The sequence below is a fragment of the Capra hircus genome, chromosome 2 (genome assembly GCF_001704415.2).
Source record: "Capra hircus breed San Clemente chromosome 2, ASM170441v1, whole genome shotgun sequence".
In the NCBI taxonomy this organism is placed as follows: domain Eukaryota; kingdom Metazoa; phylum Chordata; class Mammalia; order Artiodactyla; family Bovidae; genus Capra; species Capra hircus.
The window spans coordinates 45,961,076-45,989,049 of NC_030809.1; the positions used below are offsets into that span (position 1 = coordinate 45,961,076).

General features: G+C 37.3%; 1 protein-coding gene across 2 annotated transcripts in view; it reads left to right on the forward strand.

Annotated features, from left to right (window-relative positions):
* Nucleotides 1-27,974, forward strand: part of TRAK2 (trafficking kinesin protein 2) — an 84,896-nt gene that overhangs the window by 19,965 nt on the left and 36,957 nt on the right. For both annotated transcript variants that reach the window (XM_018060883.1, XM_005676369.3), the window contains exons 3-4: nt 16,099-16,386; nt 23,901-24,095. In XM_018060883.1, coding sequence (XP_017916372.1) covers nt 16,296-16,386; nt 23,901-24,095 — 286 coding nt within the window. In that variant the 5' untranslated portion in view covers nt 16,099-16,295. The remainder of the gene's footprint in view (nt 1-16,098; nt 16,387-23,900; nt 24,096-27,974) is intronic.

Below are 27,974 nucleotides of genomic sequence, written 5' to 3' on the forward strand. Positions count from 1 at the left end.
GAATAATTGTTAATAACTCCTAATTATTGCTAGGTGGCACTCCCAGATAGATACAGAGAGATATAGAGCAATGAGATATAGAGCCATACTTTCTTTAAAAGCATGTTCTTCTTGAGAGCCAGGGCTGCTGACCATGTGGAGGGGATCTGAGTCCTGTTTCTTTTAAGTCTGTGTGCCATGACCAGGTACCATGAAATGGTGTGATTTGTATTTTATAATTCTACCTCCTTATCTATTTAGCTTTTACATTTTGTTAAACACATAACTAATGCTTACTGTATACCAAATACTACTATATATGCTTTATAAACATTAACTCATTTAATCCACATAAAATAGGTCCTATTATTGCTCCCATTTTATAAATGAGAAAACTGAGGCACAGAAAGACTGTTTTAATATTACCAATTGGGGAATGTGGATAATTAATGAAAAGCCTGTAAAAATAAATGGAGTATATAATTTATTTTATTTCATACTCAATTATAAATAGAAAGGTGTTATTTAACTTTTCTGACTTTAACTTTTGAACACCAATGTGTGTAACTCATTGAAATGCCAAATGGAAAAAGAAAGCACATTTACTAATGTGTTTAATTTTTTTTTCTTTTTTCTTTATTTATTTATTAATTATTTTTTTTACTTTATTTTACTTTACAATACTGTATTGGTTTTGCCATACATTGACATGAATCCACCACGGGTGTACATGCGTTCCCAAACATGAACCCCCCTCCCACCTCCCTCCCCATAACATCTCTCTGGGCCATCACCGTGCACCAGCCCCAAGCATGCTGTATCCTGCATCAGACATAGACTGGCGATTCGATTCTTACATGATAGTATACATGTTACAATGCCATTCTCCCAAATCATCCCACCTTCTCCCTCTCCCTCTGAGTCCAAAAGTCCGTTATACACATCTGTCTTTTTTGCTGTCTTGCATACAGGGTCGTCATTGCCATCTTCCTAAATTCCATATATATGTGTTAGTATACTGTATTGGTGTTTTTCTTTCTGGCTTACTTCACTCTGTATAATCAGCTCCAGTTTCATCCATCTCATCAACTGATTCAAATGTATTCTTTTTAACAGCTGAGTAATACTCCATTGTGTATATGTACCACAGCTTTCTTATCCATTCATCTGCTGATGGACATCTAGGTTGTTTCCATGTCCTGGCTATTATAAACAGTGCTGCAATGAACATTGGGGTACATGTGTCTCTTTCAATTCTGGTTTCCTCGGTGTGTATGCCCAGCAGTGGGATTGCTGGGTCATAAGGTAGTTCTATTTGCAATTTTTAAAGGAATCTCCACACTGTTCTCCAAAGTGGCTGTACTAGTTTGCATTCCCACCAACAGTGTAGGAGGATTCCCTTTTCTCCACACCCTCTCCAGCATTTATTGCTTGCAGATTTTTGGATCGCAGCCATTCTGACTGGTGTGAAGTGGTACCTCATTGTGGTTTTGATTTGCATTTCTCTAATAATGAGTGATGTTGAGCATCTTTTCATGTGTTTGTTAGCCATCCGTATGTCTTCTTTGGAGAAATGTCTATTTAGTTCTTTGGCCCATTTTTTGATTGGGTCGTTTATTTTTCTGGAATTGAGCTGCATAAGTTGCTTGTATATTTTTGAGTTTAGTTGTTTGTCAGTTGCTTCATTTGCTATTATTTTCTCCCATTCTGAAGGCTGTCTTTTCACTTTGCTTATATTTTCCTTTGTTGTGCAGAAGCTTTTAATTTTAATTAGATCCCATTTGTTTATTTTTGCTTTTATTTCCAGTATTCTGGGAGGTGGATCATAGAGGATCCTGCTGTGATTTATGTCGGAGAGTGTTTTGCCTATATTCTCCTCTAGGAGTTTTATAGTTTCTGGTCTTACATTTAGATCTTTAATCCATTTTGAGTTTATTTTTGTGTGCGGTGTTAGAAAGTGATCTAGTTTCATTCTTTTACAAGTGGTTGACCAGTTTTCCCAGCACCACTTGTTAAAGAGATTGTCTTTTCTCCATTGTATATTCTTGCCTCCTTTGTCAAAGATAAGGTGTCCATAGGTGCGTGGATTTATCTCTGGGCTTTCTATTTTGTTCCATTGATCTATATTTCTGTCTTTGTGCCAGTACCATACTGTCTTGATGACTGTGGCTTTGTAGTAGAGCCTGAAGTCAGGCAAGTTGATTCCTCCAGTTCCATTCTTCTTTCTCAAGATTGCTTTGGCTATTCTAGGTTTTTGGTATTTCCATACAAATCTTGAAATTATTTGTTCTAGTTCTGTGAAAAATATGGCTGGTAGCTTAATAGGGATTGTGTTGAATTTGTAAATTGCTTTGGGTAGTATACTCATTTTCACTATATTGATTCTTCCGATCCATGAACATGGTATATTTCTCCATCTATTAGTGTCCTCTTTGATTTCTTTCACCAGTGTTTTATAGTTTTCTATGTATAGGTCTTTAGTTTCTTTAGATAGATATATTCCTAAGTATTTTATTCTTTTCGTTGCAATGGTGAATGGAATTGTTTCCTTAATTTCTTTTTCTACTTTTTCATTATTAGTGTATAGGAATGCAAGGGATTTCTGTGTGTTGATTTTATATCCTGCAACTTTACTGTATTCATTGATTAGCTCTAGTAATTTTCTGGTGGAGTCTTTTAGGGTTTTCTATGTAGAGGATCATGCCATCTGCAAACAGTGAAAGTTTTACTTCTTCTTTTCCAATTTGGATTCCTTTTATTTCTTTTTCTGCTCTTCCAAAACTTCCAAAACTATGTTGAATAGTAGCAGTGAAAGTGGGCACCCTTGTCTTGTTCCTGACTTTAGGGGAAATGCTTTCAATTTTTCACCATTGAGGATAATGTTTGCTGTGGGTTTGTCATATATAGCTTTTATTATGTTGAGGTATGTTCCTTCTATTCCTGCTTTCTGGAGAGTTTTTATCATAAATGGATGTTGAATTTTGTCAAAGGCCTTCTCTGCATGTATTGAGATAATCATATGGCTTTTATTTTTCAATTTGTTAATGTGGTGAATTACATTGATTGATTTGCGGATATTGAAGAATCCTTGCATCCCTGGGATAAAGCCCACTTGGTCATGGTGTATGATCTTTTTAATGTGTTGTTGGATTCTGATTGCTAGAATTTTGTTGAGGATTTTTGCATCTATGTTCATAAATGATATTGGCCTCTAGTTTTCTTTTTCTGTAGTATCTTTGTCAGGTTTTGGTATTAGGGTGATGGTGGCCTCATAGAATGAGTTTGGAAGTTTACCTTCCTCTGCAATTTTCTGGAAGAGTTTGAGGAGGATAGGTGTTAGCTCTTCTCTAAATTTTTGGTAGAATTCAGCTGTGAAGCCGTCTGGACCTGGGCTTTTGTTTACTGGAAGATTTCTGATTACAGTTTCAATTTCCGTGCTTGTGATGGTTCTGTTAAGATTTCCTATTTCTTCCTGGTTCAGTTTTGGAAAATTGTACTTTTCTAGGAATTTGTCCATTTCTTCCACGTTGTCCATTTTATTGGCATATAACTGCTGATAGTAGTCTCATGATCCTTTGTATTTCTGTGTTGTCTGTTGTGATCTCTCCATTTTCATTTCTAATTTTATTGATTTGATTTTTCTCTTTGCTTCTTGATGAGTCTGGCTAATGGTTTGTCAATTTTATTTATCCTTTCAAAGAACCTGCTTTTGGCTTTGTTGATTTTTGCTATGGTCTCTTTTCTTTCTTTTGCATTTATTTCTGCCCTAATTTTAAAGATTTCTTTCCTTCTACTAACTCTGGGGTTCTCCAATTCTTTCTTTTCTAGTTGCTTTAGGTGTAGAGTTAGGTTATTTATTTGACTTTTTTCTTGTTTCTTGAGGTATGCCTGTATTGCTATGAACTTTCCTCTTAGCACTGCTTTTATAGTGTCCCACAGGTTTTGGGTTGTGTTTTCATTTTCATTCGTTTCTATGCATAGTTTGATTTTTTTTTTATTTCTTCTGTGATTTGTTGGTTATTCAGAAGTGTGTTGTTCAACCTCCATATGTTGGAATTTTTAATAGTTTTTCTCCTGTAATTGAGATCTAATCTTAATGCATTATGGTCAGAAAAGATGCTTGGAATGATTTCGATTTTTTTGAATTTATCAAGTTTAGATTTATGGCCCAGGATGTGATCTATCCTGGAGAATGTTCCATGAGCACTTGAGAAAAAGGTGAAATTCATTGTTTGGGGTGAAATGTCCTATAGATATCAATTAGGTCTAACTGGTCTAATGTATCATTTAAAGTTTGCGTTTCTTTGTTGATTTTCTGTTTAGCTGATCTGTCCATAGGTGTGAGTGGGGTATTAAAGTCTCCCACTATTATTGTGTTATTGTTGATTTCCCCTTTCATACTTGTTAGCATTTATCTTACATATTGCGGTGCTCCTATATTGGGTGCATATATATTTATAATTGTTATATCTTCTTCTTGGATTGATCCTTTGATCATTATGTAGTGGCCTTCTTTGTCTCTTCACAGCCTTTGTTTTAAAGTCTATTTTATCGGAAATGAGTATTGCCACTCCTGCTTTCTTTTGGTCTCTATTTGCATGGTATATCTTTTTCCAGCCCTTCACTTTCAGTCTGTATGTGTCCCTTGTTTTGAGGTGGGTCTCTTGTAAGCAGCATATAGAGGGGTCTTGTTTTTGTATCCATTTGGCCAGTCTTTGTCTTTTGGTTGGGGCATTCAACCCATTTACGTTTAAGGTAATTATTGATAAGTATGATCCTGTTACCATTTACTTTATTGTTTTGAGTTCGGGTTTATACACCCTCTTTGTGTTTCCTGTCTAGAGAATATCCTTTAGGATTTGTTGGAGAGCTGGTTTGGTGGTGCTGAATTCTCTCAGCTTTTACTTGTCTGTAAAGCTTTGGATTTCTCCTTCGTATTTGAATGAGATCCTTGCTGGGTACAGTAATCTGGGCTGTAGGTTATTTTCTTTCATCACTTTAAGTATGTCCTGCTATTCCCTCCTGGCCTGAAGAGTTTCTATTGAAAGATCAGTTGTTATCCTTATGGGAATCCCCTTGTGTGTTATTTGTTGTTTTTCCCTTGCTGCTTTTAATATTTGTTCTTTGTGTTTGATCTTTGTTAATTTGATTAATATGTGTCTTGGGGTGTTTCGCCTTGGGTTTATCCTATTTGGAACTCTCCGTGTTTCTTGGACTTGGGTGATTATTTCCTTCCCCATTTTAGGGAAGTTTTCAACTATTATCTCCTCAAGGATTTTCTCATGGTCTTTCTTTTTGTCTTCTTCTTCTGGGACTCCTATAATTCGAATGTTGGAGCGTTTCATGTCGTCCTGGAGGTTTCTGAGATTGTCCTCATTTCTTTTAATTCGTTTTCCTTGTTTCCTCTCTGATTCATTTATTTCTACCATTCTATCTTCTATTTCACTAATCCTATCCTCTGCCTCCGTTATTCTGCTATTTGTTGCTTCCAGAGTGTTTCTGATCTCATTTATTGCGTTATTCATTATATATTGACTCTTTTTTATTTCTTCTAGGTCCTTGTTAAACCTTTCTTGCATCTTCTCAATCCTTGTCTCTAGGCTATTTATCTGTGATTCCATTTTGATTTCAAGATTTTGGATCATTTTCACTATCAATATTCGGAATTCTTTCTCAGGTAGATTCCCTACCTCTTCCTCTTTTGTTTGGTTTGGTGGGCAACCCTCCTGTTCCTTTATCTGCTGAGTATTCCTCTGTCTCTTCATCTTGATTATATTGCTGCATTTGGGGTGGCCTTTTTATATTCTGGTAATTTGTGGAGTTCTCTTTATTATGGAGCTTCCTCACTGTGGGTGGGATTGTATCAGTGGCTTGTCTAGGTTTCCTGGTTAGGGAGGCTTGTGTTGGAGTTCTGGTGGGTGGAGCTGGGTTTCTTCTCTCTGGAGTGCAGTGGAGTGATCAGTAATGGGTTATGAAACATCAAAGGTTTTGGAGTAACTTTGAGCTGCCTGTATATTGAAGTTCAGGAGTGTGTTCCTGTGTTGCTGGAGAATTTGTGTGGTATGTCTTGTTCTGGAACTTGTTGGTCCTTGGGTGGAGCTTGGTTTCAGTGTAGGTATGGAGGCATTTGATGAGCTCCTATTGCTTAATGTTCCCTGAATTCAGGAGTTCTATGATGTTTTCAGGCTTTGGACTTAAGCCTCCTGCTTCTGGTTTTCAGTTTTATTTTTACAGTAGCCTCTAGACTTCTCCATCTATACAGCACCAATGATAAAACATCTAGGTTAAAGATGAAAAGTTTCTCCACATTGAGGGACACCCAGAGAGGTTCACTATTTTTGAAGACAATGGTCTACTTTTCTGGTTGCCTGATGTCCTCTGCCAGCCTACAGAAGTTGTTTTGTGGAGTTTGCTCAGTGTTGAAATGTTCTTTTGAGGAATTTGTGAGGGAGAAAGTGGTCTTCACGTCCTATTCATCTGCCATCTTAGCTGTGTTTAATATTATACTTCCAAAAATTGGAAAATAAAATCCAGTGGTAATGATAACCTTTATTGGATGCCATAGTTTTTCAAACTAGGGGGTGGGGAAGGGGTTCTAGACAGAGGGGACATACATATCTTTATGGCTGATTCACACTGTTGTATGGCAGAAACCAACACAACATTGTAAAGCAGTTATCCTCCAATTAAAAATAAATTTTTTAAAAAACTTGAAAAAAAAAGATGCCAGCACACCTGGGTGTATGAATTTTCCAGATAGGTAAAACTTACTTATTTAAACAGCATAAAATATTATTTCTTAATATTTTCTTTTAAATCTTGCTTTCCTAACTTATTGAAGAGTGGGCATGAGAGCATGATTTAACATTTTCCTCATGATTGGGGTCATATTTTAATAATTGTCATTGTACTTTGATAAGGATGTAGGTGTCAAACATGAAACAGAAGCCTTCTGATAATGACTAGACCTGGCTTTCTTGAAAAAGTCCCTAATGTTTTTTTCTTTTGGATTATTTGTCTAATTTTGTAAAAGGTACTGTATGGAATATACAACTACAGTTGTATAATATGACTGCTGTAAAATTAATCATTGACTCACAGATGGTTCCTTGCCTGGAAAATCTTCTTCAGTATTGCTGTGGTGGTTTTCAGTCAGTTCAGTTGCTCAGTCATGTCTGACTCTTTGCAACCCCATGGACTGCAGCACGCCAGGCCTCCCTGTCCATCACCAACTCCGAGAGCTTGCTCCAACTCATGTCCATCGAGTTGGTGATGCCATCCAACCATGGTGGTTTTAGCTCTTAGTGATTTGATGACTCTGGTGAATCAGATACATATTAGCAGTCACCCATTCTCTTGCTATTTACTGTTTGGTGAGGAAGGATAGAGAAACAGTATCCCTTTCTGCTGCCATAGTTCAGACTGGATTATTGAAACATAAATTCATTATCTTTGCAGACAAGACAGCAGACTAATTTTTTCTTCAAACCTTCTTCAGTATTTGGTTTGAAACCAAATGTCAGGTATAAGCGACATCTAAAATTACGTCTCTCCAATCGCTTCTTGGCCTTTTGGCTAAGATCAAGTGGAAAATTACATCTCTAAATGTATAGGAGAGAAAGTCCTGTCCTTGGATGGTAGAGTTTCTTTCTTATATATCTTTTGAAACACAAGCTTGTCTGCTTAAAACCTGTAACTTCTGAAAGTTTCTGGATAGGAGCAATGGATGCTACAGATCAAGTTCAGCTCCGCCGATCACCAGTAGATGAAATCATTTCCAACTCAGCCATTGTTATTTATGGCATGTTTATTTTATATGTGTATACTTTTGAGGTATCTTGTACATTTTATAAAGCCCCATTTTGTCTCTGAAAGCAGTACTGGTGATAGATGGATCAACATGAAAATACAAATTGTGTAAAAAACTGAAAATGAAAAAATTACGCATGTTAAATTTATGACTGGATAGTAAAAATGATTATTAAGGACAGTCCCAGGGTGTGCCTGTGCCTTTGACAGGCAGCCAAAGGTGAAGAAATATGAATGTCTAAAATGGGATGCCTGTTTAGTCAAAGTTTAATTCCGGTTAAAGTTGGAGTTCAAGAACCTGAAGGCTGGGTATGAAGAGTGAAAGTGGCCCTGTGGAAACTTATCAAACACCACAGATGGCACTGTGGGTTAATGGCCATTTCTAATCTGCAGGTGGAACTCTAGTGTGGATTCCTTAGCTGCCAGAGGTTCCCTCCCTTCTGTTGGTGGAGATTGTGGAAGGGAGGGGTTGCCTGCCTCAGTAAATGTTCATTGTAAACAAAACGGAACACTTTTTTTTTTTAATGCCAAAAATATACCAGCTCAGAGGAAATGTGGACCCCAAAAACCTAAATCTCACTCATAGTTTTGGACTTTTAGACTAATGGATTTCACAGCCTTTTGGAATTCATCCTGTTTGTAAGTAGAGCTGCCTCTCTATATCTTATACTCTGGAAACCCTACTGGTCATCAAATTGAATGACACTCAAAAAACGGGTCAAAATTTTACCAGGACCACGTAGCTCCTGGGGTGAACTCGACAGCTGCTGGTAGCGTAGGTGTGCTGGAGGTAGTGTACTGCGGCTCGCCCGTGCAGCTGGCCCTGGCATTGTGTGGTCTCTGCCTTTGTGAGATCTGTTGCTCACTATCCAGGGTGGATTTCAGAGGTATACCCCTCCACCACCACCCCTTTTTCAGCTTTTAGCACTGAAACCTTCCTATAGACTTTTTTGTAGTTTAGTATCTGACTTTAAAATTATTGCGGGGTTTTTCAGTAAGTTTTATCTTTTGATGTAGCCAGAAAATTAGTGAGTCTCTTGAAAGTCTGTTGTTTAATGTAGGAACATGGTACATTTATTTTGTGTTTGAAATTGTACACTTTATCTTTGGTCTGGATTAAGGTTCTCACTGCCTACCAGAGCTGCTGCTGGAATTAGTGATTGTCACTGTTCCCATTTCTGCAGGCAGATCAGCAGCCAACATGTATTTTAAATTAATCCCCAAAGTATAATTTGTACAATAAAAATTTTAAGTGTATTTTTTCAATTTAAATATTTGCCACATCATTATAGTTACTGTAATTGTAGGCTCTGCAGTCTTATCCAAGTGAAGTGTCCCTGAAATGCTTTAGCCTACCCTGTAAGGCTGTTTTGGCCAGAGTATCCTGTTTTAAGGAAGTAGCAAGATTTTTTTTTTTTTTTTTTAGGCACAGGACCTATATTTAGGCCCTCACTGTTGACCATTTAGTTTCCATGGCTAGGCCAAACTAAGTCTTCCGCCTGTTGTATTCTGCCAGCCGTATTTATATCAATGACATGTTTTGTTTGTTCTTTTTATGTCTCATTGTTAATAAAATAAGTCACTGGGCCGGTTTAGTTTATTTTCTCCTAAGTGTTCAAGAATTACGAAAGCTGGCTTCTTGTTAAATAATGCATGCTTGGTTGATTGTTTTATGAAGAAAAGTGGTGAAGTTGTTCCTAAAAAGAATGAATATAGATCCAGCATAGCAAGTAGAAAATACTCAAGGAAGTGTGTGTGTATGAACTAGGAAAGACACTGGATATGTACTGTTTGTGCTTGCCAGAGTTTAGTTTCAGCTGCATTTAGGACTGTGACACTGCAGGCTTTCTATTTATGCATCACAGAGGTAGAGAGAAAATGATAAAGGGCACTAAACTAGCATCACTCATCAGATGACAGGAAGTAAATGTGACTTCTTAGTTGCAAGAAGATATCATAAAGCGATCAACAGTAGGCTTTACAGTGTGTACAGCTTTCTGTAGGCTTGAATAATTGTAATGATAATGATAAAATAGTACTATTTGATAGTGATAGAAGTAATAATAACTAATATTTGCATAGCATTTACTTTATTCTGAGGTATTGTTCTAAGAGCTTTACATGTAGTAACTCATGGAATTTCCCAGTGACCATCTGAGGCAGGTTCTTCTATTATCCTCTTGTAACTCACTTAATCTCCATAAAGGAGACATGTTATTAAGGCCACTTTACAAGTGAAGAAATGAGGTTAAGTAACTTGTCCAAGGTCATGCAACTAGTAGTAGAACTGGGGTTCAGAATCCATGTTCTTAACCTCTGTGCTAGGCTCAATAATGGCCCTCCAGGATACCTAGACCTTAGTCTCCTGGAACCTGTGAATATTACCTGATATAGCCAAAGGGATTTTGCAGAAAGGGCCACATTGAGGATTTTGAGAAGGGGAGATTATTTTGGCTAATCCAGTTGGGCCTTAAATAAAAGTATGGGTGTCGATAAGAGGGAGATAGCAGAAGATTTGGCAGAAGACGTGATGTGATGGGGAAGCAGAGAGAGAGAGAGATCTGGAGATGCTGGCTTTGAAGATGGAAGAAGGGCCCCTGAGCCAAGGACTGCAGCTCTAGAAGCTGGACAAGACAGGGAGAGGGATTTCCCCCTAGAGCCGAAAGAGGAAGCGTAGCTCTGCCAATACCTTGGTTTTTGGTTTTGATCCACTGAAAGTTTTTCATCCCTTGAGGTGCAGAACTGTAGATAATAAATTGATGTTGTTTTAAGCCACTGAAATTTGTGGTGATTCATTGGAACAGCAATAGGAAGCTAATGCTGCTACTATGCTAGTTAGTTAAGCTTTTTATGGTCAGCAGCCCTTCCCCAGAATCCATGAAGGAATCAGCTTCCGGAATAATCTCCTTCAGTGGTCTTGCTTTATGGCACTTGTTGCTTTATTACTTAATCTTTATCTCTTTCTAAATGAAGATTTTTCAGAGGTAATCTTTAGACTACATCTAATACATACTTAAACAAAGTAGCCATTCTGAGCTCAGAGTTGACTGTTGGGTCAGAAACCTTGAAATATTAAGAAGAAATCATTTTTTCTTCAGGCCCAAGTTAAAGGGGGTAGCTGGAGGGGATGAGTGTCACATTTCAGTGTCCACTGTACGTCTTTACCGAGTTAGGAATTTCTGTTATTCATTTTGGTGCTCATCATACTTGACCCTCCCTATAAAGAATAGTTGATTATTACTTCCGCCTCAACAATTATGAACTGGGAAGTAATGTGCTCAGAGTCAGAAAACCAGTAAATGAGATAAAATTCAGGCTTGTCTAATGCCGAGGTGCATACCTTGTCCTATATTGCTATATATATATATGTCCTATATATCAGAATTGCTGCTGCTGCTGCTGCTGCTGCTGCTGCTAAGTCACTTTAGTCGTGTCCGACTCTGTGCAATCCCACAGACGGCCGCCCACCAGGCTCCACCGTCCCTGGGATTCTCCAGGCAAGAACACTGGAGTGGGTTGCCATTTCCTTCTCCAATGCATGAAAGTGAAAAGTGAAAGTGAAGTCACTCAGTAAGTGTCCGACTCTTCATGACCCCATGGACTGCAGCCTAACAGGCTCCTCTGTCCATGGGATTTTCTAAGCAAAGTACTGGTGAGGGTTGCCATTGCCTTCTCCGGTCAGAATTGCTATTCTAAACTAATCCTAGGGAGGAGTTCAGATCTAGACCAGGGCACATCCAACGGGTTTCCTTAGTTCTAAAGAGTCATAAGGAAGAACATACTGCTTCCAGATCACCCCTGACCTGGTGCACAGTGTGTAGGTTGGTCAGGTTCCTGAACTGCCCTGGGGACCTAGATTCTTCCTGCATGACTCTGGAGATGGACTTAGTTCTGTGTTCACCTGGGTTTTCTCTATTCTTGTATATAACAGTTAAGACCAAATCATTAACAAAACCTCTAAAACTAATTTAAAAGCAATTCTCTACACTAAAGATGGATGCTAGCATCCATAGTGAACACCCACATACAGTTTTTTGTGTTCCTGTGTGCTATAGTAAATATAAAAAACAAAAAATGGGAATCATAATGAAAATATGAGATTAAACCAGCCAGTGTATAACAAAGTAGCAAGCAGAAGATCCTGAAGTTATCAGTAGATTTCCACAGTGGTCTTTGATTACAGTATGATTAACGACCACAGTTTTGTTTAAGAACCCGTTTGGACCATATGAGAGGCATTTGCTTTTATTCCTTTTCATCCTCCTCCTCTTTCCTCCTCCTGCCTCTCTTCTTTCTCTTCCTTCTTTCACCTTCCCTTCCCTCTCCACTTCTTCACAAGCAATTTGTAACTTGCTGCTGCTGCTACTAAGTCGCTTCAGTTGTGTCCGACTCTGTGCGATCCCATAGACAATAGCGCACCAGCTCCCCGTCCCTGGGATTCTCCAGGCAAGAACACTGGAGTGGGTTGCCATTTCCTTCTCCAGTGCATGAAAGTGAAGAGTGAAAGTGAAGTCGCTCAGTCATGTCCAACTCTTCTCAACCCACGGACTGCAGCCTACCAGGCTCCTCCATCCATGGGATTTTCCAGGCAAGAGTACTGGAGTGGGGTGCCATCACCTTCTCCGAATTTGTAATTTATGACTTTTAAAAAATATTTTCTTAGAACTTGAAAATAGCTTTTAAATATACTAGTAGGTATAGAAAATAGAAGTCTGTTCCTTACTGAAATTCTTTAGAGATAGTGATCTAATTACAAGTATACCTAAATGTAGGTGGTTCCCTATTTTAGAAGTTTGAACTAGGAAACTGTTGATTTATACAGATGGTTATTTGATGTCTGAATTATTTTACTACTAGATTAGGAGTCCGAAATCTTTTTCTATGAAAGGTCAGATAGTAAATATTTTAGGCTTTGGCTGACTATAAGATTTTTGTCACAGTTACTAAGCTCTGCCATCGTAGCATGAAAGCAACCAGTTGATGACACATAAACAAGGGAGCATGGCTCTGCTCCAGTAAAACTTCACTCATAGAAACTGAAATTTGAATTTCACATATTTGTTACACATCCATGAAACATTTTAACGTTGATGTTTTTCTTTCCCCCAACCGTTTGAAAATGTGAAACCTGTTCTTGGCTCACAGGTTACAGAGAACAGGTGGCAGGTCAAATTCAGTTAGTACATTTGCTGACCCTGAACTGGATGACCTATTAGACAGTAGCATGTTTATTCTTATATTTTCATTACCATTCTATTTTTTGAAATATAGCACTGTATTCATAATCTATAAATTCAGATTTCTGGAGTATTATAATTTGAAAGAACTTGATAAAAATTAAATGTGCCGTAAGGACTTACATAACATGTGATTCTCAGTTGCCAGCTCAACAGTTGTCGCTTCTTTGTGGACAGAACTCTTAGCTGAGATTGTGTTCAGGTTCCTGGTGGTTGAGTTCTGCAGGGAAGGTGCTTTCTTCCTCCCTTCAACTTCAGGGGGTGGGTGTAGGCAAATCTTAATTGGTTTGATCCCATTTTAGTTCCATTGCCCTTGCAGTGGTTAATTTGGAAATGACAGCTTGGACAGTAAGATAGCACATGGGGAAGAATTTAATTGCATGCAATAGACTGAGCTTGGATAGGAAAATGAGTTTTTGACAACTGGAATTAAAATTAAAGTACCTAATAAATACTTTCAGCTTTACATCATGTTGCACTGGCTTGTACAGATTACTATATTGACAAACATATTTCAAGAATATAATTGTTTATATAAGATGGAATTTTAAAAATTTATTAAAGTTTTCTGAATTCAAATATAGGAAATTTTTTCTTATACCAACTTAAAATTATAAACTTTTCTGGTAACGACTGTTGTTTATTATGTTTTTTTCTTATACATTTTTTTCCATTTATGAAGTATAAAAACAGCAATCCTATGCCTATAACCACAGAAGTTTTTTAAAATTTTGCTTGTCCATGATAATCGGAAAGCCTGGATATTATAAACCTTGGTGTATGCTCACTATACTCCATTCTTCTTCGTGATTACTTACAGCCTGGCTTTGGGCCTAACCTTTTGGTTGGACTGCTTTCTAGATCGTTACTGTTGATTTTATGGTCTCTGTACCCCCTTTTAAAAACCAAATATCTTTTTTGACATTTCTATATGTTTAATTATTTTGCCCATTCTATCTCTGAAATTTTCTTTCCTAGTATTTGCTGGGATTGTGTCTCTATAGTACCTCAGTGACCATTTTCAGTCTCCTGCTGCTGCTAAGTCACTTCAGTCGTGTCTGACTCTGTGTGACCCCATAGACGGCAGCCCACCAGGCTCCCCAGTCCCTGGGATTCTCCAGGCAAGAACACTGGAGTGGGTTGCCATTTCCTTCTCCGATGCATGAAAGTGAAAAGTGAAAGTGAAGTCGCTCAGTCGTGCCTGACCCTCAGCGATCCCATGGACTGCAGCCTACCAGGCTCCTCCGTCCATGGGATTTTCCAGGCAGGAGTACTGGAGTGGGGTGCCATTGCCTTCTCCCTTTCAGTCTCCTCTACTGCTTTTATTTTGGTCTTCTCTATTTCTTGGCAGTGATGCTTGTTAAAAAACACACACACACACACAGTATTTATGATGCCTGTAAATAGTAGGCATGAGAACGATTTAGCCATAAATAGAAGCTGCACGTTGCTAAGTAGACACTATTTAGTAGAGACTGTCTTTTGATATAAAGCTAGGCTTAAAATTAATATTAAACAGTTTTTTAATTGACAACAATTGGGTTTTTTAAGTACACACATGTATTTAATGCATTATATTGTTTTGTGTTCCTCTATAAACTGGTTCTTTATGAATGTTTTGATTCCAGTTGTGTGCATATTTTTTTTAAGAAAATACTATATGAGCATCCCTATGCCTACAGCTTGGCATGCTCTGTGAGTATATCCATTGTATAAATTCTTACTGGTAAAATTGTTAAATTATGGTGTATATGCATTGAAAAGTGTAGTGGGCATTGCTGAATAGCCTTTCTGAAAGCTTGTATCAGTTTGCACTTTTATCAACAGTATGACTTACTCCATATCCCTTCCAACAACAAACATAATGTTTGTTGATCTAATGGATGAAAAATATTTTCTTTACATTTTAATTTATTTTAATTATAAGTAAGGTTGAGCATCTTTTATATCAGTAATTTCCAACTGAGAGCAATTTACCCCTGTGCCCAGGGGACACTTGATACTGTCTGGAATTGAGGGGGCTGTTAAAACTGGAAACAGGTCTGGGGAGAGGATTCTTCTCTCATGCTGCTAAACATCCTACAATGCACACAACGAAGTATTATCCAGCCCTGAATAGCAGTAGCACCAAGGTTGAGAAACTCTGCTTAATATTATTCCATTTCCTCTTCTTTTTTGATTTATTATCTGTAATTCTCGAGTTATTGTTTGCTTTAGAGTTTATAATAAACATTTTTTTAGTTCAACTTTGAGTAGTATTTTACTGTTTCCTATATGGTATAAACACCTTGCTGTAGTAAATTTCCATTTTTCTCTTCCTGGCCTTTGTGCTATTGTTTTAACACATTTTACTTCCATATATATGTTATAGACCCCACTGTATATTATTATTATTTTACTTTAAACAGTAGATTACATTTTTTAAACAGCTTTAATGAATTATATTTACATTTTATGTGTATGTGTGCTCAGTCACATCTGACTCTTGTGACCCCATGGACTGTAGCCCACTAGGCTCTTCTGTCCATGGGATTCTCCAGGCAAGATACTGGAGTGGGTTGCCATTTCCTCCTCCAGGGGATCTTCCCAACCCGGGGACTGAACCCGTGTCTCTGGTGTCTCCTGCATTGGCAGGCAGATTCTTTACCACTGGCACTCCCTGGGAAGCCCTATAATTTACATTAGATTGCACATATTTCAAATATACAATTTGGTAAGTTTTGACATGTATATACCTGTGAAACCATCACCATCAAAATAATGAACATATTTATCATCCTCTAAATTTTATCCTGTCCCTTGGTAATCCCTCCCCAGCCCCAGGCAACAAGTGATCTGCTTTCTGTCACTGTACGTAAGTTTATATTTTTTTTATTTTATATAAATGGAATCATAAATTATGTACCCTTTTTGTCTGGCGTCTTTCATCCAGCATAATTATTTTGAGATTTATCCACGTGGTATGTGTATCATTAGGAAAACATTCTTAATGATATATATTCCAGGTAATTGAATTGCTGTTATTGACAAGCATGCTGAATTCTAAAGTCACTTGATGTGTTCTTTGTTTTAGGTCATGACCATCCAAGGTGTGATAATCACATGAGATCACTCTGCTCCAGATGTCATTTGACTCATCAAACAAAAATCTATTTAAAAGCAAATATCCCTTTGACCAGAACCTTTCTTTATTCAATGGCTTGATGGATTTCCTTTACTCTGATTCAAACCAAAGCTATCCTTCTCAACCAAAACAAAAAAGGATCTTGCATGAGTCAGTCCCAGGATGCCACTTTTACAGCACTGATGGGTGAAGAAAACCTCATGAATATCAATCACAGAGACTCAGAGAGCATCACCGGTGAGTCCAGTTTAATAAATGAAGTGCTCTTGCCTATATGACAAAATGCATTTAAGGCCCACCATGATGAAACTCAGCCTCTCTCTCCAGCCTTATCTTCTCAGAGACCACTGAATTAATCTCTCCATCCTCAGGTCTCCTATCACAGTGGTCCCCAAACATTCTGGTCCACAACTGGTTTCATGGAAGACAGTTTTTCCATGGATTGGGGCAGGGATAAGGGGTGGTTTGGGGACGATTCAAGCATGTTCAATTTATTGTGTGCTTTATTTCTATTAATATTACATCAGCTCCTCCTCAGATCTTCAGGCATTAGATTCCAGAGGTTAGGGACCCCTCTTAACTGCATTATCAAAATCTGCCTTGGGTGTTGTTCCTTGTCTATGTCTGATTCCCTATATCTGTGAGCCCTGATCAGTAGAAACTGCGTCATACTCATCTCCCTTATCTTATTTTCCTGTTCCCATCTTCCTATCTCCAAAAAGACAGAGTTGCTATCTATACCCTGAAGTCACTTAACAACAGTATCCGCACATAAGGCTCTCAGGACATATAAGTTTGCAAAACAGGTACAACCCTGTAAGTCCTCATCTGCAAGACTAAATTTCAAAAACTCTGTATACCCAACTTTTTTTCTACACTTTGGTTCTAAAACTCATTGGTCCACAAAACCTGACTTATCCAGTTATTTCTAGATTTATCCCACTTTGTTTGAATGTTTGTTTGCTGAAAAATGTATTAATGTGTTTAAATATGGAATACTGCTACAAAACCAGTTGGAGGTGTTATATAACACACAGTAAATGCACAGGACTACTTTTCTAAAACTCGATAAAATTTTGAAACGCATCTAAATCTGTAGGGTTTTTTCCCTGTTTTTTATTCACCAGTACTGAGATATGTGTATTAAGATGCACCCATTTTAAGTGTAGAGTTTGGTTTTGACAAATATGTACACTCATGTAACCACCAGTACAATCAAGTTGTAAGATATTTTTATAATCCCCCCAAAGTTCTCTCATACCCAGATCTCTCCACCCCTCAACTGCTAACTCCAGTCAATGTGTTTTTTGTTACTATGGTAACAGAAAAAATTTGCTTGTTCTGGAAGGTCATATAAATTAATCTGTCTTTTGTGTCTGGATTTTTTATGCAGCAAAGTGCTTTTGAGATTTATCAACATTGTGGTATCTGTCAGCAGTTTGTTTTTATTGCCGAGTTACAACTACTAAACTCTGCTGTTATAGCAGTAAAAATGTCATAGATGATACATAAAAGAACATATATAATTGTTTCAATAAAACTTAATTTATCAAGCCAAGCAGAGGCAATAGGCTAGAGTTGGCTTCTGGGCCATAGTTCCCTGACCTCTTCACAACAACATAACACTTGGTAACAGCAGTGTTTTTTATTTTAACCATTCTAGTAGGTGTGTATCTGGTATCTCTGTGTGGTTTCAGTTTCTTTTTCCTTGAAGACGAATGATTTTCAGTCTCTTCTTGTGCTTATCGGCTATTTCTAGGTACTTGGAATTTTCTATTTAAATCATTTGCTCATTTTTATATTTGCCCTACTATTGAACTATAAATGTTCTTTATATATTCTATATAAATTCTTTGTTAGGTAAAGGGTTACAAATATTTTCTTCCAGACTGTGGTTTGCCTTTTCATCTACTTAATGGTGTCCTTTGAAGAGCAAAAGTTTAAAATTTTGGTGGAGCCCAGTTTATCAAGTTTTGCTTTTATAGTTCATATTTTTTGTGTTATTTCTAAGAAATCTTTGCATAGTTCAGAATCACAAAGATATCTCTTCAGTTTACCTCCAAGAGTTTTACAGTTTTTGCTTTTACATTAAGGTCAACTGCCCATTTTATACTGTTTCTGAACTCTCCATTCTGTTTCTTTAATCCCCAAGTCTATCTTTACATAAATACTATAATGTTTTGATTACTATAACTCTATAGTAAATCATTTTATTACTATTTTTGTTTCTTTTCTTTCTTTTTACTTGAACTTTTATATAAATGATCCAATGCTAATTGTTACTTTTTGGAACTTAAGAAGTTATTAACAAATGAAAAGACAACACAGTGTTTGTACAATCTGGATTTTAAAAGCATTAATTTGGATTGGTCCTGTACAGAAATCTATAGTAAATCTTGAAATCAGGTAGTATACATTCTCCAACTTTGCTCTTCTTTTTAAAAAGTAGTTTTGGCCATTCTTGACCTCTCACATTTCTATATAGATTTTAAAACCCCTTCTATATAAATTTTTAATCCTTTTGTCAGTTTCAGCCAAAAAAGAGTGATGGAATTTTGAATGGAATGATGCACACTTGATAGAGAATTGACATCTTAAGACTGTTAAGTCTTTTAATCCGTGAACATGACATATCCCTCCATTTATTTAGGTCTTCTTTAATTTCTCTAAATAGTACTTGCAATTTTTGTTACACAGGTCTTCCACATACTTTGTTAAATTTAATCCTACTTTTTTTTTCCCTGCTACTATAAATGACATTGTTTATTCAGTTTTATTTTCCAGGTGTTATTACTAGTATGTAGAAATGAAATTTATATATTGACTTTGTATTCTGCAACTTTGCTTAACATAGTTTTATTAACTCTGTCTATATAAGTCAGTGGTTTTCTCCCTAGTCTTTTTTCATTTGAGATAGTTACCATTGCTGTGCCTTCAAGTCTTACTTTTCTTTTCTTCTGGAGAGTGTCTAATATGTTAATGTTATCCAGTGAATTTTTAATTTCTATATTGTACTCCAGTTCTGGGGGGCTCCCCTGGTGGCTCAGACGGTAAAGCATATGCCTACAATGCAGGAGACCTGGGTTCAATCCCTGGGTTGGGAAGATCTCTTGGAGAAAGAAATGGCAACCCACTCCAGGGTTCTTGCCTGAAAAATCCCATAGAAGGAGGAACCTGGTAGGCTACAGTCCACGGGGTCGCAAAAAGTCAGACATGACTGAGTGACTTCACTTTCTTTCACTCTAGTTCTATTTGAATTTTAGAAGTATACTTCTCATTTCTCTTTTCATCAAATTTAAGTTTTCCTCTTAAATCTTTGAGCATATTTATAATGGCTTTTTAAAAATTTCTCTTTACTAATTTTATCATTTTTGTCATTACTGGGCTTGTTTCTGTTGATTTATTTTCCAACTGGTAATGGGTTACAAATTGCTTATTCTTTGCATTTCTAGTAACTTGTTATCAAATATTTTCAGTGTTACATTGATGTTTGAATTTTGTTGTCTTATTTGGAAAACTGTTATTTTGGCAGGTCCTTAAATTACTTGCTGATAAGATCAGTTCTTTTGAGTCTTGTTTTTAATCTTTGCTATCTGAGTTTGTAAATCACAAGATCATATTCCATTATGCTTTATTTTAGCATTAATTTAATTCCACTTCTAGCAGGTACAACCCTTCTAGGATCTTTTGATTGTCTCAACTTGTCATTTTCTTGGGCTCCAGAATCACTGTGGACAGTGACTGCAGCCATGAAATTAAAAGATGCTTGCTCCTTGGAAGAAAAGCTATAGCAAACATAGGCAACATATTAAAAAAGCAGAGACATTACTTTGCTGACAAAGGTCCATCTAGTCAAAGCTATGGTTTTTCCAGTAGTGATGTATGGATGTGAGAGTTGGACCATAAAGAAGACTGAGCACCGAAGAATTAATGCTTTTGGACTGTGGTGTTGGAGAAGACTCTGGAGAGTTCCTTGACTGCAAGGAGATCAAACCAGTCCATCCTAAAGGAAATCATTCCTGAATATTCATTGGAAGACTGATGGGGAAGCACCAATACTTTGGCCACCTGATGTGAAGAGCTGACTCATTGGAAAAGATCCTGATGCTTGGAAAGACTGAAGGTGAGAGGAGAAGGGGATGACAGAGGATGAGATGGTTGGATGGCATCATCTACTCAAAGGACACGAATTTGAGCAAACTCCAGGAGATGATGAAAGACAGGGAAGCCTGGCATGCTGCAGTCCATGGGGTTGCAAAGAGCTGGACATGATTGAGCGATTGAACAACACCGTTCATTAGGTTTTTACACTCTGTCTAAATGAAACTCAAACCTTTCTTACCTTTGCATAGGAGAGTAACATAAGAAAGCTATGAAGTTGTGGAGGAAAATATGAATGTAATGAGAACAGATCACTTCGAGGCCGAGAAACAAGAGGAGACCTTGAATCTAAATGAGCCAGTGTGGCTAGAAAGAAGTGAACACAAGAAAGAACATTTGAAGGATAAAATAGGATTGGACAATTAGGAAATCACTAAATAGTACCTTGCCAGAAATACAGAAGCAAATAGGAGGTGCTAGTCTGGAGGATATTATTCAAATCTTCTAAACCTTGAGTGTATACTCATTTTGGAAGTAGGCAACTGGTAATCTTGAATTTTCACAGAATTTCATTAATGCTTATTAAAGTAAAATGTATAGGGAATAGTGGTTATTTTAATGAATATTAATTTTGTTCATCATTTGCATTATACCTTTGAGTGACTAAGAGTTTGTTTTTAGCTCTGCATGTATTTATAGTCAACTTCTCTTCCTGCATATATGATAATAATAATAATATGTATGTCATATATTCATGGCAGGAAAAAAATTTGAATAGTTGCATAGAATTCGTAGTATTATTATTTGGATGTATTTTTGGAGTTCTTATTTAAGCGATCTGCTAAGGGTTGAGAGGAGCTTCTTCGTTTAAGGTTTTAAATGTACCTCATATCTGTGATTATGTACCTCATGTTTTGGTTATGAAGCCACTGCTTATCTTTCTATATGGATAGAATTTTCTAATATGGTCAGCCTCCTCATATTTGATTAATGTCAGGCTCCTCATTTTTTAATTAAAGTCAAGTAGTTGAAATTTACTTTTTTAAGGTACATTTTAAGGTACATTTTTAAGGTACATATTAAGAAGATGTGGCAAGAATACACGGAAGAACTGTACAAAAAAGATCTTCACAACCCAAATAATCATGATGGTGTGATCACTAATCTAGAGCCAGACATCCTGGAATGTGAAGTCAAGTGGGCCTTAGAAAGCATCACTATGAACAAAGCTAGTGGAGGTGATGGAATTCCAGTTGAACTGTTTCAAATCCTGAAAGATGATGCTGTGAAATTGCTGCACTCAATATGCCAGCAAATTTGGAAAACTCAGCTGTGGCCACAGGACTGGAAAAGGTCAGTTTTCATTCCAATTCCAAAGAAAGGCAATGCCAAAGAATGCTCGAACTACCGCACAATTGCACTCATCTCACATGCTAGTAAAGTAATGCTCAAAATTCTCCAAGCCAGGCTTCAGCAATACATGAACCGTGAACTCCCTGATGTTCAAGCTGGTTTTAGAAAAGGCAGAGGAACCAGAGGTCAAATTGCCAACATCCGCTGGATCATGGGAAAAGCAAGAGAGTTCCAGAAAAACATCTATTTCTGCTTTATTCACTATGCCAAAGCCTTTGACTATGTGGCTCACAATAAACTGTGGAAAATTCTTCAAGAGATGGGAATACCAGACCACCTAACCTGCCTCTTGAGAAATCTGTATGCAGGTCAGGAAGCAACAGTTAGAACTGGACATGAAACAACAGACTGGTTCCAAAAAGGAAAAGGAGTACATCAAGGCTGTATATTGTCACCGTGCTTATTTAACTTCTATGCAGAGTACATCATGAGAAACGCTGGACTGGGAAAAACACAAGCTGGAATCAAGATTGCCAGGAGAAATATCAATCACCTCAGGTATGCAGATGACACCACCCTTATGGCAGAAAGTGAAGAGGAACTAAAAAGCCTCATGATGAAAGTGAAAGAGGAGAGTGAAAAAGTTGGCTTAAAGCTCAACATTCAGAAAACGAAGATCATGGCATCTGGTCCCATCACTTCATGGGAAATAGATGGGGAAACAGTGGAAACAGTGTCAGACTTTATTTTGGGGGGCTCCGAAATCACTGCAGATGGTGACTGCAGCCATGAAATTAAAAGATGCTTACTCCTTGGAAGAAAAGTTATGACCAACCTAGATAGTATATTCAAAAGCAGAGACATTACTTTGCCATCTAAGGTCTGTCTGGTCAAGGCTATGGTTTTTCCTGTGGTCATGTATGGATGTGAGAGTTGGTCTGTGAAGAAGGCTGAGCGCCGAAGAATTGATGCTTTTGAACTGTGGTGTTGGAGAAGACTCTTGAGAGTCCCTTGGACTGCAAGGAGATCCAACCAGTCCATTCTGAAGGAGACCAACCCTGGGATTTCTTTGGAAGGAATGATGCTAAAGCTGAAGCTCCAGTACTTTGGCCACCTCATGCGAAGAGCTGACTCATTGGAAAAGACTCTGATGCTGAGAGGGATTGAGGGCAGGAGGAGAAGGGCGCGACAGAGGATGAGATGGCTGGATGGCATCACGGACTCGATGGACATGAGTCTGAATGAACTCCGGGAGATGGTGATGGACAGGGAGGCCTGGTGTGCTGTGATTCATGGGGTCACAAAGATTCGGACACGACTGAGTGACTGAACTGAACTGAAGGTACATTTTCTTAAAATAAACTTTGTTCTTTGCCAGAGTTAGAACATGTTTCTCTATGCAACCCACAAAGGAAATACCCAATGTCTTTAAAAAATGAGAGGGTTGAGATGACATCCTGTATTTTCTGTATTTTAAGCCCTAGTATTTTAAGCATATTAAAAAGGGAAACTCTTTTTTTTTTGTAAACTGCTAAATTTGGAAGGTGTTAAATGATGAGCAGCATTTGGAATAAGAAGCCAGGAGCAAACACATAAAGATAGAGAAGCCCAAGTGTGTTCAGAGAAGTGTATGCAGGGACAGTTAGAGACGTGCAGGGGAGAGCAGTGATGTAAAGATATTCAAGACTTTAAATGTATCACATCTTTAAAGTAAAAGTGAGTAAGTACTTATTCTAGTACCAGTGTAGGACACTGTGCTGGAATGTTAACATTACTGTTTAGCATTTAACTGGTAAATATTAATTTTTTTATATCTAGCTTCTGGGAGAATATAGTAGAATATAACTTTTCCATATTTTGAAGAATCCTCCCACAGAGGTCAAATTCTACTATTGAAGAACAAATCGTTTTATTCCTTTTGAACTCACTATTTTCTGCTGATTGTCTTGTTGCCTTTTTTCCCCTCAAACATTATGAGTTATTTGAGATCACGTGTCTTTTAAGCGGCACTAAATAGGTTGATAAGGAGGAAATAAATTTAAATCTAAAGCCATAGTTATATTCCCTAAGCAATATAGAGTATAATTAAAAGTCATGATATTATTTTTACTGTGGAAGTTCTTATAGAGAAAGACCAACTGGAATTCCAGGATACAGCAATAAAAATCATTGGCGACATGATCTTGACTAATGTTTCTTGATTGTCTTACTTTCACAGAACTAATTTCACTGATTTTTCTCTGTAGCCTAGTAAATTGGAATATATTGGATTCATTTACATGGAATCTTCTCCTCAGATGTCTGCTCCAATGAAGATGTCCCTGAAGTTGAGCTTGTAAGCCTGCTAGAAGAACAACTACCCCAGTATAAACTCAGAGTGGACTCTCTCTTTCTTTATGAAAATCAAGATTGGACTCAGTCCCCTCACCAGCAGCAACATGCATCTGACACCCTCTCTCCAGTACTTGCTGAAGAGACTTTCCGTTATATGAGTGAGTATTTGAATTTATCCATTGACCTAAAGATCATGAGTATCTTGTTGACTTTTACAATATTTGACATCTCTAAATGTTGTTTAGTTTGTACCTATTTTAATTCAAACTGCTTTAACAACATGAAGAGATGACTCTAATTGTGTTGTGTCTGAACACAGAAAGTTTATCGTTTTTAAGAATCTGAGTGTCCAGGGTTGCGAGCATACCCAGAGGTTTCCATTTCTCTCCTCTTTTCCTTCATACTTTCCTCAGACTGAGTAGAAAAGGAAACTTTTTTTAAAAAGTAGTGAACGTGTTTCAAATTTTAATATCCCTTTATATTTGTTATCTTAATAGTTTAATATTTAGTCTGTTAAACTGACATAGTCACAGGAATTTGTCAGGTCATTAAGAAGCATAGTTCCTGGATACATAAGTAGTTTTAATGATGCCGAGGAGAAATGCATGCACACTATATAATCATCTTCATTATTTACGTAAGGATTCAGAGAGAATATTTCAGTGAGAAACTAAGTCAGATATGTCCTAAATATAGATCTGTTTTATCCCACACTCTTAAAAAATGACAAAATTAAATAGAACACTCTTTAAACTTTAAAATATAGAGATTTTGTTGTTGTTGTTGTTGTTGACCTTATTCCAAAAATCTGCATTCAGGCTGAGCTTACCTTTTTTAATGCATTCACTATAAAGATGTTGTATGCATAATAGCTATTAGAATACAGAGTAAGTCTCTGAGTTCAATATTGATATATTTATAAAGCTATTTTCATTTGAATTATATATGAGATTGCATCAGCTCCTAGATATTTGCCCAGTGAGTCCTTCCATGTTTTTAAAGATTCTAGCTGGAGAATGATTGTTGTGAAATCCTCATTTTCATAGTAATCATTAACTTTTAATGGTACTTTCCTACAACCATGTTACTTACTGCTCAGAAAAAGAATTTTAAACTTTGTTTACACTTGAATTAAGAACTCAAATAAAACTGTTTCTGTACAGTTTGTTCTTTTAAGTAGCTGAATATCAGGGCTCTTAAGGTTTTCTTAACTTTCTAGTTTGAGAAATTACTTACTTGAGATTTCTGGCGAATGCTTTTTAAAAGGAACATTTTTAGATTCCATTTTCCTTTGTGCCATGAGTTTTGAGATTTGTGAGAAAATTTCAAGCTGAAATTTCGTCGGGATAAATTTAGTTTGTCATTATTTTCATAAAGTGGCACAGAAAGTGCCCTTAGTTTACATGTTCTTTGTTCTATACATCACTGGAGGGGAGACTAGCTAGAAAGATGTTTTAGGTTATGATTTAATGGAGTTGGTGTTAGGATGAATTTTACATAAAAAGACTAGAAAATAAAAGGTAAACGGATTCTAAAATACTTGGTTTATAGGTAAACAAGAGTGTAATTAAAACTAGAGGTTAATAGGTTGTTACAAGATCCATACTTTCAGGATCTGGAAAACTGTCCTATTCCTTTCATCTAACGGTACTATTTTCACTTCAGCAGTTTGAAAATTAAACTACATATGATTTACTAAGATCATGAAGCAAATAATTAGAATTATCATTGGTTCACTAATACTTTTTCTGTGTATGTGCATGTTTAGTTGCTAAGTCATATCCGACTCTCTGCAATCTCATGGACCGTAGCCCTCCAGGCTTCTGTGTCCTGGGATTTTCCAGAGTAGGTTGCCATTTTCTCCTTCAGGGCATCTTCCCAACTCAGTAATTGAACGTTTGTTTCCTGCATCTCCTGCATTGTCAGGCAGATTCTTTTTAATCACTGAACCACCTGGGGAGCCCACTTTTTCTCTATATTGTATTTTAATTTCACTGTTGTTTTAAAGTTATCAATTCTTTGGGTTAACAGTTCACACAAATATAAATAGACTTCATTATGAATTTGTATCTTATGAATGTAGAAGATAAGTGATTTACTTTATTTAGCAAATTGACCAAGGTCTTAAAAAGCATGATACAAACCATTCTCTCATCCTTTTCCACTGTTTTCTGTCCCCCCTGAGATGTCAAGATTTTTTGGTTTTGAATATTTACTATGGACACTGGCAAGTGATCCTAGGATTCAGCTCCCTGGTTCTGTTTCAGCCCCTTCATGTTCCTAGTTCCCTCACATGGCAATAGACATGTGCTCATTAAAATGAATTATGACAACTAGTAAAAAGAGGTGCCAAGCAGAGGCACTTTCTTTCTTAGTTCACACAAAGAAGCTGAAGGTACCACAAGAAGAAAATAATGAAATTTGGAAGGAAACGGGCAAAAGTTTTGTGATAGGAGCCTGTCTCACATGAATAAAAGGATACTGGTTGTTCTCTGAAGCCCCTTCCAGACCAGAAAGAGATTGCTTTCGTGTGTTTTAAAAGTAAACAATGGATGGGTCCAGAAAAATAATTCCCTCCTAGTCCCTCCCATGGGCTTCCCTGGTGGCTGAATGGTAAAGAATCCACATGCAATGCAGGAGACACAGGAGATTCAGGCTGGATCCCTTGGTTGGGAAGATCCCCTGGAGGAGGACATGGCAACTCACTCCAGTATTCGTGCCTGAAAAACCCATGGACAGAGAAGCCCGGTGGGCTACAGTCCATGGGGTAACAAACAGTCAGAGATGACTGAAGCGACTGAGCGCACGTGCAGTCCCTGCCGTACACACACAGTTTAAGATACTCAAAGAAGGTTTTGCTTGCAGGGTTTTCTAATTTTATTAAGAGAGTCCCACAGTGACATGTGGGACAAGCAGTGCAATCAGATCACACCATGACAGAAAGTACCATTTGTTCATGTGAAGCTCAAAGTAGAAACCTAATCTGCTTTTTAGGGTATTTTTTATTTGGGAATAAAAGATCACCTTAGATTAAAGGTTAATCTAATAAAAGGTTAATCTCCAGAGTAGGTTAAAGGTTTAAAGGTTAATTAATTAATTAAAGGTTAATCTAATAAAAGATCACTTCCTAATGCATAAGGAAAGAGGGGGTGGTTATATAAGTTTATTTAAGGCATCAGAGGAGAAGGGGACGACAGAGGATGAGATGGCTGGATGGCATCACCAACTCAATGGACGTGAGTTTGAGTGAACTCTGGGAGTTGGTGATGGACAGGGAGGCCTGGCGTGCTGCAATTCATGGGGTTGCAAAGAGTCAGACACGACTGAGTGACTGAACTGAACTGAACTAAGGCATCAGCGTCACTTGGTACTTGTTAAAAACACAGATCCTGTGTCCCCATCCCAGATCTACTGATTCAGAAACTCTGGGGGCAGGGCCTAGTCTGTTTAAATTAAATAAGTCCTCCTGCTGGTGCTGATGCACACAGATTTGAGAACCAGTGATCTGAATCATTGTCACCAAAACGGGCCACTTCACAGTGACGTTAATTGGAGAAGTTGAGAAACAAGGGAGGGTGCAGAATTTTGCAAAGAAGTACAGTTTTAGAGATTATTACTTCTGGCTGGTAGTTATACTTTTCCTCTGCCCTTGAAACTCATTAACCTTTACCTGCAGGAAGGAAATACAACAGGTAATTCTCAGGAAGCAGTAACCATAAGTCTAGTCGTAGAGGTGAGTGGATTTATAATTCCTTTTGACCAGTTCCATGGAAGAATTAAGTCATTTGCCCTAAGACATCTATTGTAGAATGAGTTACCTTATCACTTACACATCATGTCCTATCTAGGTATTATTAGTGAGAAAATTGTCTCTCAAATCATTATCTATGGGGCTTAATTCTCTCTTGGAACCCCATTGAGAAAGGCTGTCCTAGATGTTACGTATGATCAGCCTCCTTTTTGTTCCATCTCAGTTCTTTTGAAGGCAGTTTTTTGTATTGCAGAAATGTTCTCTGTATTATAGTAGCAAAAAACAC